Raw genomic sequence first — 17,570 nt, forward strand, 5'->3', positions numbered from 1 at the left:
ACGTAAGGGTTTAGAATGAATTTATACCAATGATATCACAGACTACATGGAATGTCCATATATATATTGGGACCACTAGGATTTCGAAACGAACACCAAACCATGGATATTCCTGACTACAAGTAGCTGTAAAATGTATTTCTGGAACATGTACATGTATTACCACAACTTTTGCGTCGCCCGCGTGGCGCAGTGGTTAGAGCGTTTGCTCTAGAGTCGCGAAGTAAGGACTTGATCCTTACGTCGCGGGTTCGAATCCCACTGTTGGACGGGGAGACCGGTCCTTCGGATGAGACCGTATAAACCGAGGTCCCGTGTCGCAGTAGGTGCTGGCATGAAAAATATCCCTCACTGCTCTATGGCCCTGAGTGCCGAGCAAAGGACCAAATTTGCAGCTCTCCACCGGCAAGTGGTGGCATCTCCATATGAGTGAAAAATTCTCGAGAGGGACGTTAAACAACATTCAAACAAACAAACCACAACTTTTGTCTGATATTCTGAAATATTTTGATGACTGCTTTATGTAACCAGCATGTTTTTGTTAGAAAGATCCTACAAAAGTTAAAATGAACAATAATATTTTTTTTCTCTCCACTTGGTTCTATTGAAACATTTTAAAGTTGTTTTATTTTCGAAATCAATCCATTTAGAAATTCACACTTTATGTTAAAATACGAAAGAAATTTTCACGTAAGGACAGGTATTCATGAAAAAAAAATGATATCGTGATTTGATTTCTATGAGAGATTGTAAATAAAAAGCGAATGTTTCCTATAATCTTTCATTGATTTCACAATAGCAATGCAAATTACACTTTCAATACTTTTCAATAGATATGTCTAACAATAATTTAAAGGGATCGATTTCTGCATGCACAAAAATATGCCGAAAATAAAAACAGATGGATATTTGGTTTTCCCCTTCTATCTTGTTGCTAAAAATAGTTGTCAAATAAAAATCTTATACAGATAGGTATATCAGAATAGAATATACATGTATATTTAACATTAAATCCCTTTGTTTTGCTTCTGAAAATATTTGTCTTCGGCTACCATTTCTTTAAAAGTAATTCAATGCCCTGTTCACACGGAGAGTTTAATTGAACGTAAGTTACTGCGAATTAAATTTGAACTGCGTTTACACGGAGAATTTTATGCGAATTAGTTTAATTCGAATTAATTTAATGCACATAAAATTACTTCGCATTAGCTCGGTGTGAAGCTAATTCGAATTAAAGTTTATAACATGCGTAAAGGCAGAATTAAGTCAAAGACCCCATGTTGATGGTCAGATATAGTAAATTCTGCTTTTTTTGAATGGAAAACAAAAGAAAATTATGTTAATAAATAAAATGTGTAGAGTATGTTAATAAATAAAATGTGTAGAGTATGTTAATAAATAAAATGTGTAGAGACGCTATATGCCGTTATGTCAAATGTATCTGCTCTGCACAAAGTGACGTGATCTGAAAATAACGTCATAATAGGCTTACTAGAAAACAGACTGCCTATTGGCAATTTCACCCATACTGATCAATTATCTATACAATTATTCAGCGATGAAAAATTTCATTTGAAAAGATGTATTTATTGGAAACATTATGTTAATGATTGAAATTATCAATAGGAAACTTAAAATATTTTTAGAAGTAAATATGGCCATTTTACCATTCCTGTAATAGTTCGCTAAATCGAAAGATAAATTAATCCTTTGTGTATGTTAAAGAAATATTTGAGGTTTTCTTCTTCTTTTAAATTTATTTTTTATTTATCCATTTATTTATCAATTTATTCATATATTCATTCATTTAATTTTCTAGTTTGTATAATTTTGTTGTTTTGTTTGTTTGTTTTCGTTTGTTTCATGTGCTGTTTTGCTAGGTTTCTTCGGACCATAGAACTAAATGAAAAAGGAAAAAATAAATTAATATATATCTATATTGCCACTAAACAATTAGCATCCACAGCAAGCACTACCACCATGCGATAATCATACTTAACATTCAAACAACGCTGTTTTACATACACAGGTAAAATTGTAACGACATATATTACTGGAGGTATTCTTACACAAACACAAGCCACTTGATACCAATTTAAATTCCCGTACGGCCCTCCACTACAACTATTTCTCTTTGGTATCAAGAAAATGTTTAAAAGGTTTTTAAGCTGATTACATATTTCTGGATCCACCAGAATAATTTGTCAGATTGAAAATAAGAATGATGCTATCATCTTATTAGTCCCTTACCGTTGAAACCGGAGAGGACTATAGGTTTCCTCTGAGTCTGTCCGTCCGTCTGTCTATCCGTCCATCTAGTTGTCCCTCTTTCTGTCTGTCAGTCTGTCCCACTTGGTTTTTCGCACTTTTTTCTAAACGCTTGCAGATATTGAGCTGATTTTAGGTATGTGAGTGTATCTTGAAGAGTTACAGATCAAGTTTGCATTTCGTTTCGCTTCAATGATTTTTGACGGAATTACGACCTTTTCAATTCTTCAGAGTTTTCCGCAATTTTTTTCTAAAAGCTTGCAGATATTGAGCTGATTTTTGGTATGTGACTTTACCTTGATGAGTTATAGATCAAGTTTGCATTTCGTTCCACTTCATTGATTTTTGACGGAATTATGGCATTTTCAATTTTTAACGGGAACCATATTACACTTGCCGGTAAGGGACTATTATTGCTAATGCAATACTCTCAGAATGCTTGTTTGTTTTATAACCCATGATGTCTGATGCAAAACATTGCTCGGATTTAAAGTTCACCTCTTTTGAAGTAGGATGCATAGTGAAACACCTATATTTGTGGTGTTTAGATTCAAATCAGTACAATTTATTTATACCTCTTTAATAATTATATAATAACATTAAATTTTCGTACTACAATGCAACCAAAGGTAAGATGATATTTTAGCAACCTACACATTTGCTACTGACCTTAACCTTTTACAAATCATTGATATCAACTCCTTCCCATATGATCAATATAATGATAAGTTAACAAAAGACAGGAAAATTCCACATTAGTTTTGATTTTAGTCCATAATATTATGTTAAAATAAATAAATACGTTCATTTATCAAAAATCAAATTATATGCAACTTTTGTAACACTTCAAAAGTAAAATTAAACACTTGTACAAAATATTTCCATTATATCCCTCTGTTCATCCAAATCATTGATTGAACAAATGGATGAAAGAAGCGTGTCAACATGACTTTATATGCAACGTCAAGTAAATAACTTCTTATTTCATTTCCTGAAAAGTAAGGGTTTTGAAATTGCTACTTACGCAATAAACATTTCTTTTCTTGGCAATTTTCAAACATACTGGACTGGATTTTGTTTGTTTGTTTTGTTTATTGTTTAACGTCCCTCTCGAGAATTTTTCACTCATATGGAGACGCCACGACTTGCCGGTGGGAGCTGCAAAATGTTGACCTATACTCGGCACTTAGGGCCATTGGGCAGTGAGGGGTCTTTTTCGTGCCAGCACCTACTGCGATACGGGACCTCGGTATATACGGTCTTTAAGTTTAGGACTTAGGTCCCATTTTTCATCTATGGCACTTTGTGTTCTGTATTGCAATTTGGCCTCGCTAATGAGCAGATATCCTGGCTTCTAGACAAGGTGTGCCTTCAGTGACACACCTCGTACAAACTTTTATAATGTTGTTGTACATGAAAAAAATTGGTTTAATGTTCAGAATTGATCATTAGTCCAAAATATAAAAAATTCACAAATTGCTCATTTCAACTATGTTCTATGTTTCCTCCTAGATGCCCAGGAGCAGAGAAGTACAATTGCGAAGAAATATTTTCACTATATAAACAATAGAGCCCCATCCTAACACCAGAGTCCCTGATCTAGGAGCCATAATTTTTACAATGTTAGAAGAGACGTCCTTGCTCATTATAACCATGCAATTAGTTTGTCTGATAAATACCCAAATTCAGAGAATTTTTAAAAAAGAATTTATACATTTTCAATATATCATAAAAAGAGCCTGGGCTGCCCTAACACACTAATGCCTGACCTAGATGCCATGAATTATGCACTTAATTTATCTGTTATATACACAGGGGTATAAAAAATTTGTACGAATTCACAAAAAATTGCTAAAAGAACCTCTGACCCAGGGGCCAGCGCCACAAAAATTCCATCGGCATAAAGCAAGTTTTACTTGCCTAGATGGCTGAGCGGTCTAGCGCACGGTTCCTGTCCTGCTAGGAGACAAATTCCGTAGGTCGAGAGTTCAACCCCGGTTTGGGGCGGAAGTGGGTATATATCATTATAAAAGTGAATTTTTTGTGCTTGAGAGAGAGAGAGAGAGAGAGAGAGATATATAAGTGTAAATTGATTAGTGCACTATTCATTTTATAATAACAGTTCTTTTTGATACAGTTCGATATATATTCTTGTTTTCTTCGATATCTAATTTGATATAGTTCGAGATATATATATATATATATATATATATATATATATATATATATATATATATATATATATATATATATATATATATATATATATAAATGATGCGAACCTGAGACACAGGAGTTGTTCATTCATAAGAATTAAAAACCCTGTCACAATTATTTGAAATGTGAGACTACAAACATACAGTCACGGAGCAAAAATTTAGTAATTCAATTATAATACACTATAAAATATATATGAACATAACTATTTAAAATGGCGTTAAAACAGTAAAAAATAACTTTCCGATTTAGTATGGTTTACGTAATTTCGTAGACGAAAATTATAATGATCAAAAACCGATATAAAGAATTATGTATCTTTATGTAGTCTACTTTTTACAAGTTTATTGAAACTAGACCAAAACTGAAATTGGACCAAAAAAAGTAGGAAGAGTAGCGTTTTAAAAGAATTTGAAAGAAATTTCTATTTTTAGAAACCATGGCAACATCGTTTTTTAAATCAAAAACGATACACTGAATTATGTTTCTTAATGTAGTCTTCTTTCATACAAAGTCTTATTGAAATTTGACCAAAACTGTAGGAGGAGTAGCGTTTTGAAAAATTGTTCAAAGATGGACAGAGAGCAGACTAAACAGCCAGACGGACGACGGACACCTTACCAATGCATAAGCTCTTCTAGTCTCTGAGCAGTAGAGGAAAAAATGAGGAAATTGACAAATTATCTTGATACTCCAAGGATGGTTAGCAAAATAATTAAGCGTAATGTGGTATAGAAACTTTTTTGATAAATGGGTAAGGAGCCCCAGTCTCTGTGTAAAATGAAGAGGTGGTGCATTTTTGAAGGAGCTATCATGACGACCGGGCTTTGATTTAGCGACATAAAAAGATATGATATATCATCATACTGTACAAGACAATGGATAAAATACTTTTATTAGCAATAAACAAAAAAATATACAACTTTTCTTAATGTACTGTTGCATTAATTATGAGCAATCAACAGGACGATACAGAAAATTTATTATAATATTCCTTTGTACAGAAAGAAGGGTGGATTTTTTCAAATAGCTGTTGAGTGTATGTCATCATTACTTCATGTATATGCATGCTACATCAAATAAACAGTTCTTCATTTCATTTCATAAAAAGTAATGGTTTTATAATTACTACATACACAACAAATTTTTCTTTCCTGGTCAATTTTCATGAAAAGTGGACTATGAATATCTTGAAACACCCTTATCAGCTCACCAACACTTGATACAACATGAATATTATGACTATGCATGCCAGCAACATATATATTTTCCAGTGAGTCACTATCAAGTCCATATGGACATTTTAGCTCGGGGTTCATATAATTCCACACACTGTCCAATTGCTCATCTATGGCACATACTTTGTCAATCTTGTAGTCTGTGTACACGATAAGTCCCGACTTTGTAGTATGAATATTAAAAGCACTAGAGCCTGGCACATTGAAATACTTTATTCTATTACCAATATTGTCAGTTTTAACAATAATGCTGCCAGAGGCCAAGTAAAAATCTTCCTTCCAACAGGATATCCCATAACTTTCAAAATCAAGGTTTATACTTTTCAATTTCTTGAAATCAGACATAGAGAACACTTCAATGGATTTTGAACTAATACATGTTACAAACAATTCCTTTCTTTTTGTAATATGCCAAAAGGATATTGTGGCAATCCAATGGTTCCATTGTATTTCCATTCCTTTTGACAAAGCTCCCCATAACAAACAATATTTTTATTTTTGTCAGAAAAAATAAATGTTTTGTTTGATAGCCATGTTCCAGTGCGTACTTTTCTTTCACTGCTACTAAATTCAGTGATCAATTCCAGCTGCACATTTTTTACATCAAAGATAACACTTGGAATATCTTGAACTAATTCAGTTACCTCAATGCTTGCCAATTTCTTCATCTGTGCTATCTCTTTAACAATAGATTTTTTAATTGCTGTTACTCGTACTCCTGTAGTTCGAAATCTTATATTTTTTAGGTGCTGAAATGTCTCTTTTGCTGCATTAAATTTTGTCATGAAGATTGACTCATCTTTAATTTCTATGCTTTTTTCGAGCTTGTTGGAACAAAACTCAGCACATTGGATCCCATCATTGAAAGTAATCACATTTCTGATAAGCTTTTCTTTGCCTTCCTTGATAGCAGCAGAAAACTCATCTAATTGTTCTCTTTTTAATCTTTCGATGAGGCGAACAATATCATTTATTTCTTTTTCAGTCTCGTCTGACATTTTGTCAAAGGTGTCTTCTAGCTCTGTAATATTCCTCTCTTGTTTGTCTTTTGCATCTATCAATTTTTGCCTAAAACTTTTCACGTCTGCTAATATGCTATCAATTTCACCACTCTCTTTGTAATTTTGAGCTGCTTTTTCGACAGTTTCTACAGAATCACATTTTCTATGCTCTGTTCCACCACAGATTATGCAACATGTTTGTTCATGTTTGTAACAAAATAGTTTCAACTTTTGATCTTGATGCTTTTTACAAACGTCATCTTTTCCAAAGGCCAACTGTATGTGTTGCGATTTGATCTTGTTCAAAGGACAGGTATTGTGGCTTCTTGACAACAAATGTTTTTTATGATACTTGGTACACATTTTGCATAAAAACTCTAAACAAGATAAACAAAAGTCAGATGCGTCTTCCTCTTCGTTATCTCTCAAACAAGAATCACAACATTTTGGGTCTGGGCTTTTAAGAATTTTCTCGAGTATTTCGTTCACAGGGAAAGTCCCTGCCCATTCTTCTGGTTTATCAAAGGAACCCATAATTGGAATGTATTCTCGGCATAATGGACAGTTAAAACCCAAGCGTGGTTCCGTAGACTTACACACACTAATAATATGTGACGATAAACAGTCGTGACAAAAGGAATGAGAACACGGTAGATATCGCGGTGTTTTAAATTTCTCGAAGCAAATAGAACATATTGTGACGTCCTCAAATGACAAGCTGTCAGTCAAAGCGGTGGCCATTCTCTTTAACTTTGGAGATGTAACGGTGTCCTATATAGAAGGGAAGGTCTACAGTGTATCTCTAAGGACGAGATGTGTATCATTTTCTTGGTAATGATTAGGTTTTACTTTCAATTTTACTAATATTGTATATTGTACTTCGATCCCGTTGTAAATTATCCATCTGCTGCGTGTAGCTATTCCACCTAAAAATAAGAAATGATTTTTTTTAATTCTAAATTATTATAATATTGTTTGTATGTGTGTAAGATACTTATAAATAAAGAGAGTTTCATTGGTTGCTTGCAAATTAATATGCAAATTAAATTTATATATGAATAGAATCACACTATTAATGTTACCAAAGGGGAATAACTCCAATAAATTTAATCAGCAACTCTGTATGACATACCTTATAGTCTGCTTCAAAATGTGGTATAACTGTGATCCAATTTTGCTGCTGTCTAAAACATAAATAGGCATTTTAATATGTAAACATAAAAGCATTAATTTTTGTCAATCATCTCAATGTTTATTTAAAATTAAATTAAAATGTATTTGAAACTTACCTTTGAAAAATAAATTTCCTTCCTTGATGTCTGTTTTAATTTCTCTTTCTGTTAACTCAAATATGCTACTCTCAGTCTTCTCACTATCATTCCAGTACATAACCTAAATTCAATAAATATATAGATATTAGCATATATATTTGTACTAACTTGAATGAAATTATAGTCACTGATGCAATTATAATGGTAATATGTGAAACTCATTTATGTCTTATTCTGAAACCATAAATATTCAGAGCAAGAGGTACCGGGGTATGTAACTTGAAGTTTTCCTTCAATCATTATATGAAAACATTGTAAATTATTCATTACATCAAACTGAAAAGTTTTCATAGATTGAAATAAAATTTTTAAAAAATACACATGAAATGAACTGTATATAAATCATTATAATTCTGGTACGTTCAAAGTGTTACATACCTCTCTTATAATTTAAAGGCTATATTTTATGTAAAATTGCAACATTTATTTCAAATGTTGCAAAATTATTTTGTGAATTTTAAATAAAATGATATTAATTATGTAACTCTTTTTTAATTGACTTTACTTTAAACACTCCATTACTGTAGCTTAAAATCTGCCCCTCCCATTCTACATCCTCTCCATTATCAGTCCATGTGTGATATATATCTCTTAAGACAAAGTCTTCAGGATTGGTGGTACATGTATTGCTTTCTTGTTGGTTTTTCCTTTCTTTTAATAGTGTTATTAAATTTTTTTTCATCAAACACTTTTCCTTTTTTACTAAAACACAATAAATGTTTCAACTCTTTCTCCACTCTAAAAACCTTTATATATATATATTAATCTGTGTCTTCAAGGCTGTCATTTTCTCTTTCTTTGTTTTTAGTTGACTTAATCTATGACTTATCTCCTCCTCCGATTGCCACAATCCATGAATATTAATATCCTCTAATGCCTTGTCAATTGCTTCAGTCTGTCGTTCCTTCTTCTTCTTTGTCTCTTCCTCCTTTTCTCTTATAATTTGTAAATGTTTCTGTAATAAATTTTCTAATAAAAATGTTCTACTATCTTTTCTTGCATTAATAATAATTTTTCTCTTATCATCCTCACTTTTCTTTGCCAACCAATTTATAGTATCGTTATTGTTAAACATTAAAACACTCTCAATAGTATTTACAGATGATGTGGCAGATATTTTACTTTAAAATCTAACTGACCCATTAGTCTTTCAATACTGATATTATTTGTAGAACAGGATGAACATTCTTTAAAAAAATTCTTTGAACATGCATTAAAATATTTTCCTCCATCTAAAAAATCTGCAAACAACTTCTTTGCCTTGGCTATTAAAACAGTAGTACATCGCTTAATAAAAACACAGGTAAGATCATCATTTACTGACACAGAGTATAAAAAATCAGACACAGGATCATAAAAATCTGGACCTTCAAATAGTTTAATTTCCCGCTTCAACAATACAGAATGGTTTTCATTAATAACATTTAAAACATATAAAAATCTCTGATAGACAGTGCTCATATTTGCAATACTCGATACTTCCAAAGTCTTTTTCCAGTATGGTTCAGTTAAAAATTTACAAATAATACCAAGAGCTCTTAAAATTGTTAAAAATAATTTGCTCTGCAATGAAGAAACAATAGCATTCATAACAAAATTAAAAGAACTTTTTGAGGATAAAAGATATTGTAATATAAGTTTATGAATAAAAAATGCACCAGCAGCATTATAAAAACACAAATTAAAACGATTTCCTCTTGTGTCCATAAGAGGGACTTTGTCTGTTCCATGACTTCTAACAAATATACGAGTAAAATGTGGATCACCCACTCCATCTTTAAAAAACAATTTTGATACACATCTTAAAATAAACATAACATAAGGATCCTTTGGTGTACTACAATGTCCATCAAAATGAATATTTAATTCTTTTTCAATATCATAAAATTCTTGTAAACAAACATCTGAAAATTGTAAAAGAGGGTGCAGAGAACATTTAAAAGAATGAGCATCATGAGAAATTTCACTTGATAAAATAGAATTAACTTTTTGTTCAGTAGAACTTCTATCTGTCATAAAACAAGATACAGATTCTAAAATACTTTTTTGATCACTTTCTTTACCTGAAATATCATATAACATTTCTTTAGTACTATTAACATAAGTTTCTCCCTTGCCATCAGACACTTCTCTAATACCACCAGTTAAAAATTTATTTCCTGTATTAAATTGTAAGGCATAAAAATGTTTCCCTTTCTTTGTAGTTGCATCTCTATGCATTGTTATATTTTCACTGTTTAAAAGCTCTTCTTTCAGATGATTCCTTGACACGACACCCATTTCACTTGATAAAACTGCAGTTGTACTTTTACTTGGTAAATTTCTTACATTAATGTCAAAAATATTTAAAACAGCTTCAACAACAGGAGAAATATGCTGCACACCAATATTATTACTGATAAAAAAAATAATATAACTTTCTTAACTTAAAATTGTAAGGTCTGCCCTTTGAACTATCTCTAAAATCTACATTTTTTTCAATATGTACAAAGTTTTCTGAATCATTTAAAGTATCATTTTCATATTTTTCAGCATTCAATACATCTATTTCTTTTTTAAGTTCTTCAATATAAGATTTTAAAATGTTACATTGAATACCTTTTTCTACTTTCTTGTATTTTTTTTTTTTCATTTTCTTTCATTTCAAAATAATGAAGCTTTCCCTGCAATTGTCTAACTTTCTCTGACTTTCTCTTAAGTTTCTGGTTGAAATATTTCACATTGATATTTCTTAGTTTTTCTTTCAATTTTAAGTTTTTTCTTTCAAGATGTATAATTCTTATGTCTTTTTCATTTTGCCTAGAAAATTCACTTGCGGACACAGAAGTCAATGTGGACCCAGAGGTCGTTGTGGATGAAGCAGTCGTTGTGGACGCAGAAGCCGTTGTGGACACAGAAGTCAATGTGGATGCAGACGTAAATGTAGACACAGAAGTCGATGTGGACACAGAAGTTGATGTAGACGCAGAAGTTGATGTGCACTCAGAAGTTGATGAAGATAATGTAGGCACAGATGCTGTGGACAGGATGGTACAGGATGTAGGCTGAATGGGTTTTTTATTCAATGGTAATGTGAATATTTTTTTCTGTATATATCATATTTCTCTTTATTGTTGTATTTGTTTAATCTTTGGAGTTCTTTGAAGGTTTTTTGAACTTTCAAGTATAGACCTGTCTTAATTATTGTAGCAGAATCTATCTGAATGCAGTTACAGATGTCTTTGCAAGTTTTGGCAACATTGCCTTCATTTTTAACAAAAATTTCACTAACATTTTCATTTGTTAAGATCATTGTGATTTGAAAGTGGAGTTAATTTGAATTTTACCATATATATGCTGTATGAAGTGAATATAAAGACAATACATTGATAAGCGTTACACATACATTTGCAACAACACAAAATGCATGACGACACAAACACAAAAAAACATAATGACACATACAAACATATACAATTGTGTTAATATTTACCTTGTATGGAAAATTCTTTCAATGTAGATACCACTTCCTTGTGATGTTATGTATGTACCTTAATAAAGTAAATCAAAATAGTTATTTTGAAAATATTACTTACTATTACCATACACCAGAAATAAAAACAGACTATAATGGAAGGGAGGTAATAATTTACTGTGCGAGTATTGCAGTTCACATTTTTTATTATGTACAAAAAAGTGCTAAACGTTTGCAACTTTTACAATATGCTACTTTTGAAATAAAGGTATAATTTATCATTATACAAAAAAAATTCATGCAACTACATAGCACAATGAGGAAAATAGCAAAATACACCCCATTCACGCTTCTTTCAAATTAAAAATTAAGCCTTAAAAATACCTTTATGAACTTAATTGTAAGCAGTTAAACAACTACCTATGCATCTTACGTCGTAATTAACCGAAACATTACTCAAGATCGACATGACAAGGTTGTAAATAGTACTTACAGATATATTTTCACAATCCTGTCTGCACCGCTTATACTCTAATCCAATATGGTCGTCAGGTCACATGTAAGAGTTGTCGTCCTTCCTAAAAAATGGCGTTAACTGGATTAGCTACTGCATGTAGACTATTTAATTTATATCAGGCCCGTAGGAAGCAATTTCAGTTTTGGGGGGTGTACAGCAAAACATTTTCAGTTGGGAGGGGGGACACTTTCAACTACCAAAATTCCTTGAAAAGGAAAAAAAAAGGTCATCAGCCGTTTTTATTGAGGGGGCACAAGCATAAAATAGCTAAGTTTTCTATAGTATTCTATATATTGGCAAAATTATTGGGGGGGGGGCACGGGGGGGGGGGGTCCTACGGCCATGTATATCAAATTTCAGAAGTCATATTTAAATCTGGAAAGTTGAAAATCGTTATTGGTTGCTTTTTTTTCATTTTTGTTTCGTAATAAATACATCTGCTTTGTCCATCCAAACGTTCAACGACATCTTACCGGGTTTCTTTACTTGTTTGATGTCATTTTTCGTGTTCCGATCGTCATGTGTGCCCTTTTTGAAAAAATTATTTTTTTTACATCTAGAAAAAGAAATTATTCAGACATTTAAAAAAAAAACATTTAACTGGTTCCTGTTTTTTCTGTGATTTTGGTTCTGGTCTAGGATTCAGTATAATTATCAAATTACTAATTTGTTATTCCAATTTCCCTGTGTATAAAACATCACATGTCTCTAATCCCGGCAATATAATGCAATGCTGCTGTAACGATGAATTTTGATCCGGTTGAAAAGTAACCCAGGGTCATATTTCAACAACGGTTAAATATTCAGACCTTAAGCCGTTGAAAATTGAGCCGCATCGTAGAATTTTGATTTTTAAATCGAGTCAAATCTCAACAGCATAAAATTTTTATGTAATAATTTTGAACGTCAATTCATTTTTATATTTTTTTTTTATTAAAAACAAATATAAAAATGAATTGACGTTCAAAATTATTATTTATATTTTGAATTTTCAAAAAAAAAATTACACATGTACAGTGCTCGTATATACATTTTGATTGACATTTCTCCAAGTCCGTAAGAAGCATGCAGATGAAGTAAGGGGTGCGGCACCTGATTCCCCTTATATGCTTTATATATATCCTATAAAATAGAAAAACAATGCTAATTTACGGCTGTGTCCCCTTATAAAGAACGTTCTGTGACATTTCTTTGGTTTTTGACTTTTTGCTCGTCAATGAATTTCTGTTTTGTTGCCCTCCCTCCTCCAAAAAAAATGTTGATTTTTCCTATGGAGCTGTTTTGCCCCCCCCCCCAAAGAGAAAGAACACCTAATTTCTTCCTACGGAGCTGTTCACTGAATTTATTTTTATTCTTTAGGTTAACATGCACACTAAAATATATTTGATTCGAACTGGACAATTTGCACCAAACATGTAGCACTCTAAGAAGGAAAGGTCTCGAATTTACTAAAGACCTGTTGCAAAAATACATTATTTCTTTTCTAAACCGTCCAAAGAACCCCTTAGTATGGATCACTTTTGTACTATATGCAGTTCACTATATATACAATGAGCGTTTCGCATATTATCTCCACAGGTAAAACTAGTTTTTGTTATATACCCGTGGAGGGACAAACTACAAAACTAAGCAAACAACGGGAAATAATATTCAGATTATGATTCATGCTCAGTGATAACTACATTGCTTGGAAATTGAGAGTTACCTAACAGCTTTAGGACTGGTATTATGCCTAATTCACCCAACATTTTTTATTTTTTGAATCCTAATTCAGTCCTTTTTATTGATTGAACCATAAATTAATATTACATATATAAACATATTTTGTGATATGTACATGAAAAAAATATATAAAAAGTTATAGGAATTAAAATCAATGTGAAAGTTTATTGAGAGAAAGAAAAGGAAGAGAGAGGTGGTCTCTGACCTTTCAAGATATTGTGTAAAATAATTTACATTGACAAAGCAAAGTTATAAACAAAAAGGAAAAAAGGCAACCATTTTATCCCCTTTTTTTTAATCATATGAAAATCGTTTAAGTTCACTATTGAAAAAGAGAAGTGTCGATTGATTGACTTTATGTTGTTTTATGTCCAGTTTGAGAATTTTTCAATCAGACAGAGATGTCACCATATACCGGTGAAGGGCTTCAAATTTAGACCTTTATTCGCCACTCAGGGCCATTGAGCAGCGAGGGATCTTTATCGTGCCAACGCCTGCCGTGACACGGGGCATCGGTTTTTAAGGTCTCATCCGGAGGACCCGCAACTTTCACTTCGAAGTGCCGAGCGCTTGGCAAAGGAACAGTTGCTACCTATGTTTTATCGACTTAGGTCAGTCGCGGCCGGGGCTCGAACCGACGACCTTCCGATCACGGAACGTGCGCTCTACCGAATGAGCTACCGGGACTGTAAAAAGAGAAAGAAAGAAAAAAGAATGAAAACTAAGAGGGAAAGAGAAAAGAAAACAACCCAATACAGTGCAGTTTTGAGGGATTCACATATTTACATTTTAAATGGATACTAAAGAATTTCAATAGAGAGAAACATGACCGAGCATAAACGATTGTTTTAAATGGAGACAAAGTCCTTGCGTTTGCAGAAAAAAGGGCTCATTCGCCTATTGACCAAGTCCAGGAAATGTGGGAAAAAATCTTCCTAAAACCTTTCCTGTGCACATTAATTTTTTATGCATCATGAAGCCACAAATTATATCTCACTAGCTGTCAATTATCCAATTATCACTTATTATTTTCTAACAGGTTTAATAGACGCAACACATAAGCCATTGCACATACACAAAAAGTACTTAGCTTGACCAGGATTGACACCTATGACCTCAGAACAATTAATGGCGCCTAACATCGGCTACCAAAATATGTTTATTAAGAAATACTGAAACATAAACAAATACTAGTATTAATTTTCCCGCAAAGAATTTTAAATATATTTGATTTGAATAACATGTACAAAAAATTGAGATGTAATAAAAATCCTTCAATTAAGTCCCCATTTCGCAAAATCTACAACCCATGAAATGATCTTGTATATGAATTCAGTCTGTCGTTATGTTAAATGTTGATTGACATCTTCATACAAATTTTAAGGTCATTACAGTAACTGAATTTACTACTGATTTCTCTGTTTACCAAAGGGCAGGCGGTGGATGGCGACAGAGGATGCTTACTTCTCCATGGCATCTGACTCCACTTTTGATGTTTTCAGAAGTCCGTGTTTTTGCTCTGTTCATAATTTGTATTGTTTATTGGACTTTTCAACATGATAATAATTGTTCGTTGTCTTCACATTCCGTGAAAAGATTAAAGTCTCTCGTTTGTTATACAGTTTACGCAGCTAGGTTAAGGACTCCCATATATACGTCAGTCTATGCAGAGGTTCGGGAGAGCTATTATGACGTCAGGTTAAAACAATACAAATGAATCTCGATGAATAAATACTATATGTTCTTTTTAAAACACACTAAATACTTTCGTTTCTCATAAATGTTACAAAGATAAATGGATGTGCAACTTATCTTGGCATAATAGTACTTAGCGTATGCAGAATGAAAGCCAGCTTGATCTCGCTGTACTAACTGAGATGACGTCATTTCTTAGTTTGACACGCAGTTTCTCTGTATTTGAGGCGTGGATCAAGCTTTTATCATAGCTTGTAAAAATAAAAATAAATACGAACCATGCCTAGTCAGACAAAAAGAGAGACATATTCTGAAATATATTAATCCACATTTTATTGTCAAACTAAATTGATAATGTGTAGACTTTATATAGAGCCGTAGGGAGCACATTTGTACAGTAACGTGCTAGAATGAGGGGTCTAGCCCCTCGAAAATATCAAAAGTTCAACGATACCCGCTTCACTATAAATTCTGAATTTTTAAACACGTGTAGCTATTATTCCAACTATTGTGAACAGTGCTGGGAGCTGGTTGTACATTGTTTATTTATTCCGTTATCTAACATTATTCCAATGCGTTTTACATTTTTGTCTGGAGTTTATAGAAAGATGGCTAAATTTTAAACAATTCACGAGCATGAGGAAGTTGCTCCCAGCACTTTTCGGGTTAAGGAATTTGTCTCAAAGAAAACAAAATAAATTTTATAGCGGAAAGATGCCCGTATATCGTTGAACTTTTACAATCTTTGTAGTAGTACATATGTGGTACAATTTTAAACCTGTCACGTGACAAACAGCTGATGTAAGCGATGTCACTTTGGCCGAACTCAGCAGAGACCCGATATATACAAATGCAATCACCACAATTCACATTTATCAAAACAACTACTGTTAAAAAAAATATTAAAATTGTATTCATTTTCCTTGAATATATAAAGGCGTATATTTCATGGGCGTCCTTAACCTAGCTGCGTAGTTATTAGTTATCATCTATAGTCAGTAAAACAGAAACAGATGTGATAGACTTTGTGATGTCTTAATTTATTTCGAGTCTTTTGTCTGTATAAACTGTTTTTAAACATCTTCTTTTCGACTGATAGATAAGTCATTTTACAAAATTATTCATATATTATCAGTCGAAAACTAGATATTTAAAAACGAGTTATATAGACAAATGGGATGCATTATTATTGGCCGCAACAGCGACTGAACTATTTGTGGTTGAGTTAGAATGTGCACATGGGGAAATGAGACGTTATTTTCTTATTGCTTCGTTGGAATAATTCCTAAGTGATAACAAATATAAAAGTTACGATTAAAAGCCTTAAAAATTTGCTTTAAACTAAGTCTAAATAGTAGTTATTATGTTTCAATTTGTTTCTCATTTCTCGTCAGATATTTATTAATCAAATGGTTTTACAGAAAGTTGTTTCATGATCTGCTCCCTAACAAGGGCGTGTGTAAGTTATAAAAAGAAAACGTATAAAGTTTCCGGATATGAATTATAGCGCCTAAAAAGTTAATAAATTGGAATAAGAGCTGAATTTTGTTTTGAATTTACACTGCAGTTGCAAGTGACACATTGATTTTTTTCTTCTGCACTTCACATACATATCTATCACAACACTGGTCGGCATTATAAAGTGACAAAAATCCAGGCTTGTGTCCTTTATGCCAGCATTCAGACATTCACAATCAATTACTTTAGATATTTGTTGCATTTGTCCTTGAATCAAATAATTTGATGGTAATACATTCCTATCCTTTATTGCAGTGCGATTTTCATATTAATGAATTTATTTTTATGTGCATAAATATTGAACAATTGATCACTGAAAACTAGTGTAAAAATGCACAGGAACGTAAAGCAAGTGTTAAAATGTATCATATATTTTTTTCTGTTTGGATTTTTCTTTGGACTCTTTCTTGTGGAAATTCTTCAAAATGAAAAACATTTTTGCGGCCGATTTGATGCTTTGCATCAATTTAACTTGTTGATAACATGTAATGCATATTAGAATCCACGAATATAAGAAATAAGTGTGTCGATCCCTGATTTAAAAGAAAAAATATGGAAAAAGGGTCCATACCCGAAGTGTTTGGACAAAGAATTTCCATTCAAATAAAT

General features: G+C 32.3%; 1 protein-coding gene and 1 long non-coding RNA gene across 2 annotated transcripts in view; both read right to left on the minus strand.

Moving 5' to 3' along the window:
- LOC133176759 (uncharacterized) overlaps nucleotides 1-7,258 on the minus strand; it is a 38,602-nt gene extending 31,344 nt beyond the window's left edge. Inside the window, exons 1-2 of the mRNA XM_061311830.1 lie at nucleotides 6,272-7,258; nucleotides 5,699-5,999 (exon numbers count right to left, since the gene is read on the minus strand). Coding sequence (XP_061167814.1) covers nucleotides 5,699-5,999; nucleotides 6,272-7,258 — 1,288 coding nt within the window. The remainder of the gene's footprint in view (nucleotides 1-5,698; nucleotides 6,000-6,271) is intronic.
- A 771-nt stretch (nucleotides 7,259-8,029) lies between these two features.
- On the minus strand, nucleotides 8,030-12,082 carry LOC133176723 (uncharacterized). The gene is made up of 3 exons (XR_009719546.1): nucleotides 12,003-12,082; nucleotides 11,528-11,585; nucleotides 8,030-8,116 (listed from the first exon to the last, which is right to left on the minus strand). It is a non-coding gene; the product is annotated as an uncharacterized LOC133176723 (long non-coding RNA).
- Between the last annotated feature and the right edge of the window lie 5,488 nt (nucleotides 12,083-17,570).

Source organism: Saccostrea echinata, unplaced genomic scaffold (assembly GCF_033153115.1).
Source record: "Saccostrea echinata isolate AGI-Se365-2 ecotype Australia unplaced genomic scaffold, CSIRO_AGI_Sech_v1 ptg000081l, whole genome shotgun sequence".
Taxonomy (NCBI): Eukaryota; Metazoa; Mollusca; class Bivalvia; order Ostreida; family Ostreidae; genus Saccostrea; species Saccostrea echinata.